This window comes from Etheostoma spectabile, chromosome 4 (genome assembly GCF_008692095.1).
Source record: "Etheostoma spectabile isolate EspeVRDwgs_2016 chromosome 4, UIUC_Espe_1.0, whole genome shotgun sequence".
NCBI lineage: Eukaryota > Metazoa > Chordata > Actinopteri > Perciformes > Percidae > Etheostoma > Etheostoma spectabile.
Genome location: NC_045736.1, coordinates 6893462 through 6897660, shown reverse-complemented (window position 1 = coordinate 6897660; position 4199 = coordinate 6893462). Strand labels below are relative to the sequence as shown.

The 4199-nt window shown below is 38.2% G+C and overlaps 1 protein-coding gene across 15 annotated transcripts in view; it reads left to right on the top strand.

Annotated features, from left to right (window-relative positions):
- atp2b2 (ATPase plasma membrane Ca2+ transporting 2) overlaps positions 1-4199 on the top strand; it is a 119362-nt gene that overhangs the window by 64864 nt on the left and 50299 nt on the right. For all 15 annotated transcript variants that reach the window (XM_032512789.1, XM_032512776.1, XM_032512774.1 and 12 more), the window contains one exon: positions 3887-4087. In XM_032512789.1, coding sequence (XP_032368680.1) covers positions 3887-4087 — 201 coding nt within the window. The remainder of the gene's footprint in view (positions 1-3886; positions 4088-4199) is intronic.

The following is a 4199-nucleotide window of genomic DNA, read 5'->3' as shown; positions in this document are numbered from 1 at the left end:
CACACACACACACACACACTTACTGACATATTCACATATTCTCAAAGGCTTAGAGTCACGGGTATTTCCACTCACCGAGTGGGATGCATAGTGTTTCCATGGAGATCTATTTTTAGCCACAGACAAAAAAAAGGGCCTACTGTTAAAATATGCCATCATGTTCCCTTTGACTGAAACAAACCCATGTCCTCTCCTGCAGAAAAGATGGCATAAAGTTTTAATTTATTTTTACATCCCTGTCTTGTCTATTTGGAAACAGGATGTTAGTGTAATGTTAAGTGTCATTTGTCAAAGCGGATAAATCAGCACATTACCAGCCATAAATTATGGAGTGAGAACAGTGAAGAGGATGAGAGAAATCCAAGGTTTTATCATCATCAAGTTTAAAGACTGTCTGTAATTCTTTGGTTGTAATCTATTCAAACATTTTGCTGCTTTTCTGTGTTTTATATCATCATATTTGACCTAAATAACTTTAGGTTTTGGATTGTCAGATCCACAAAACAAACAAAGAGTTTTCAACTTTTTATATTGTATTCATTTTTTTTATTATATACTTGGTTATATACTTAACAATATGATATGATAGACATATGATAAATCAGAAACGTAAAAGAGAGATGAATCAGTTTGAGAAAAGAGTTGAAGCCCAAGTCTAATCGTTCTATTTTTAATGAAATAGTATCTTATTATAATTACATTAGTGTTGTCCCTGTTTCAAATCTTATGGCCAGGTTTCTAAAATGATCTAAGAGGATCATTACAGAGTCCCAGAAGCAGGGACAGCTTTTCTTGATCTTGAGCAGTTTGTACTGATTATTTATGGCACAGTTCTTTTTTCATTCAATTAATACCATAATCCTAATTTTTCTAATTGGCATCTAGTACACTAAATAGCTTCGACCTAATCTGCTGAGTCACTAGCATGCCCACTGTTTTAAGTTCGTAAACTGCCAATCTATGAAGGAAGTTCAATAAGTGCATCTTCTCTCATCTCAATTTCCATAGGTGGACTCAAATTTCCTTTACAAAAGGCTTTTACGTTTCTAACCTTGATAAGAACAATTACAATGAATTTTGATACACTAAATTATACAGTACCAGGAGTCCCTTATCCTTTTTCCCATACTCTGTTTAGGCTTCACTACTTGATGATGGGCTCAAGTACAAAGACTCCTTTGCAATCACCCTTAATCCTCTGTGATATTGTTGTGACTCATCTGTGTATTGCCACAGTTGTTCTGCCCTCTCACTGCCTCCTCAAAATCCACTGCCAGAGCCGTTAGGTGGGCTGACAGTATTTAGCCTACAATATTTCATAATCTGGCAAATCTTAAGCAGCATTGCAATCAGTTATCCAGGAAGGAATTATAATTGTGTAGGAGAGGATTTTCCTGGAAGCAATGAGTATTTAATGATCAGGGAGATTGATTACAGCATAGCTCGCATCTCAGAGGCATTTAGGGAGTCAAAACGTTTAACAAGGTTAGATGTCATGCTGAGGCGATGCACCATCTCATACAAAGAGGTGCCATCACATGGCAGAAATCACTAAAAGTATGCAGTTGTTGTATTTTTATGTGAAAAAAGTGCTGCCCTTGTGCAGAATGGTGCATTTGCATGCCATAAGTAGTTCCCCTGGACTGCCTCTGGACAGATGCTAGAAATCTGGAGTAGGAGGACTGGCATATGTCTTTAGAAATACTGTATGAGTGAATCTGGAATTTGATGTGCACCTGACCTAGCTACAAAGCTGGAAGAAGTGCAGGTTTACAGGAGGTTTACACAACCTGAATGTGGATATACAAATGTGCGTCTGCCCTTGTGTGTATACTATCTGTGTGTGTGTTTGTGTGTGTGTGTGTGTGTGTGTGTGTTTGTGTGTGTATCTAACCAACTGGAACTGGCTAAAGGTTGATTTTATGAGCTCTAGTTTAGGCGTGTGATAGTGCAAGCAACTGTCGACATGCTTAACCAGCCTTATTACACACACACACACACACACACAAAGCACGTGCAGGCAGTCACGACTCACAGATCCAAACGCACACAAGTGCATGCATGGACACACCGACATGTTTGTGTGCGATGTGAGGCAGGGTGCTGTGGAGATCAATGGGATAGCATGCTTGGTCCTCTCGCAGAGACAATTAAAAGAGAATGAATAATGAGGGTATTTATAGACTGATCTATTTGTAACCAGGGCATTCTCCTACGTAGGAGCTGGAAATTGTTCTTTTTACAGCATGCCCTTCTTCTGTCCTCTCCTTCATCCTCTTTGTTGCTCTATTTCTCTTTTTTAAGCAAGAACTACTTTTCTCTATTTTCTCTTATTTTTGCAGTATCTAAAGACTTGCTTTTCACACAAAAACACTGTCATTTCTTTTCTTTGTTTCTTTTTCTTGACACTACATAGATTCTCTGCAGATGTTAATAAGTCATCTCACATTCATTTGCATTCACATGTGAAACAGTGACATGCAGCAGTGATGTTATCAGGTGCAATCCATGGCCACTCCTGGGAGACCCAGTGACGCACCATGCATGACATCATGCTGTGGTAATGTCTGTGCTTGTGAGGGAGTGAGACACAGAGACAGCGAGACAGTGAATACACACTCTGTGTGTGCTCTCAGCAACCAGATAATGGTACCACATTGAAAAGCAGCCAGATAGAAACCAATAATGTAGCTTGATGGAAATTGTTTATGAATCATTTAAACTGAAGATACAGAGCATACATTTGCATTGTCATTAGTACACTTGATGCGAACTCCAAAGATTTGTGAAGGTTCTGCTGTGACAGTTCACAGCAGTTTTGTACACACCAGCAAAATCTTAATGTAGCCATAATAAATGTGGTTTAATACATTGACATTTAATAAAATAAAATACAAGAGTTTGGGTGAGTTATGTCATACATGTTAAGGCCCATTATGTAACATTGGAATGTAGATAAATTACATTGAATCTTCCACAGTACAATTTCAAATGAAGTTGTAACCAACTCCCCTCCCCTTCAAATTGATACATCAAAAATCATACTAATTCAGCCCATTTTGCACAGAACATACTATTATATTGTTCTATTGTTCATTGATTCTAAACCATCCACAATGAAAACTTTGATACATCTTTAAGAAAAGGACAATTGCACACAAACAGCTACTCGTAATGGTATATGGATTACAAAGTTAACTTGCTAAAGCATTACATTTCCATTATTTAAGCTTGTGCAAATACAATTTTCTGCACAATCTTCTAAAAGTAAATTGTCCCTTGAGCTGGTATGAAGTGGTTCAGATAAAAGAGCCAAGGATATTCATGTACAGTAGTTCATGGTGTATGAGGAGGTGGATGAGGTCAAAGCACAAGGCCCTCGTCTCTTAAGCAGAGTTATATAAGGAAACCAGAGCCATGGCCCACCATGACTCAAACTGGTAATTAGAGATGGTTGGTGTGTGGTGTCAGAGTGGAAAAGAGAAGAAAAGAAGAAAGGCAAAAAGAAAAAAGGAAGTAAGATAAAAAGATTGATTCAAAAGCTAGAAATCACAATAAAAAAGCAATATAAAATGTATGAAAACTGTATGAGATGGCAATTTCATCTGCAGTTCCTAGCAGTGTCCTTTTAAATACTTTTTTGTGCGTTTGTGTGGATAGAAATAGTGATCTTTTTTTGGATTAAATGTAGAAATTAAGCAGATTGTTGTTTGTTGCTATAATGTTAATTCCTAATAAATAAAATCTGCACTGCAATACATCAATATGTAGAATAAGAATATCCTACACACACTGGTTATTGTACAGTTATGTATTGTAATGTTAATGATTTTTTATTAAACTCTTTCTCCCTCGCACCTTCTCTTTCTGTTTCTTCCTGTCTCAGGTCTCGCAGGTGCCCAGACTGACCTGGACAAGAGAAGAGAAATATATGGTAAAAACCTGATACCTCCAAAGAAGCCAAAAACCTTCCTGCAGCTGGTATGGGAGGCCCTGCAGGACGTCACCCTCATCATCTTGGAGATAGCTGCCCTGATCTCCCTGGGACTCTCCTTCTACCACCCTCCCGGAGAGAGCGGCGGAGAGTGTGAGTGAAGCAGCTCTGGTGACTTGATCACTTCCTTTAAAAATATCTATTGTCGTTTCTTTTGAGGTCTTGAGACAGTACAAACACACACTCACACACACACACACACACA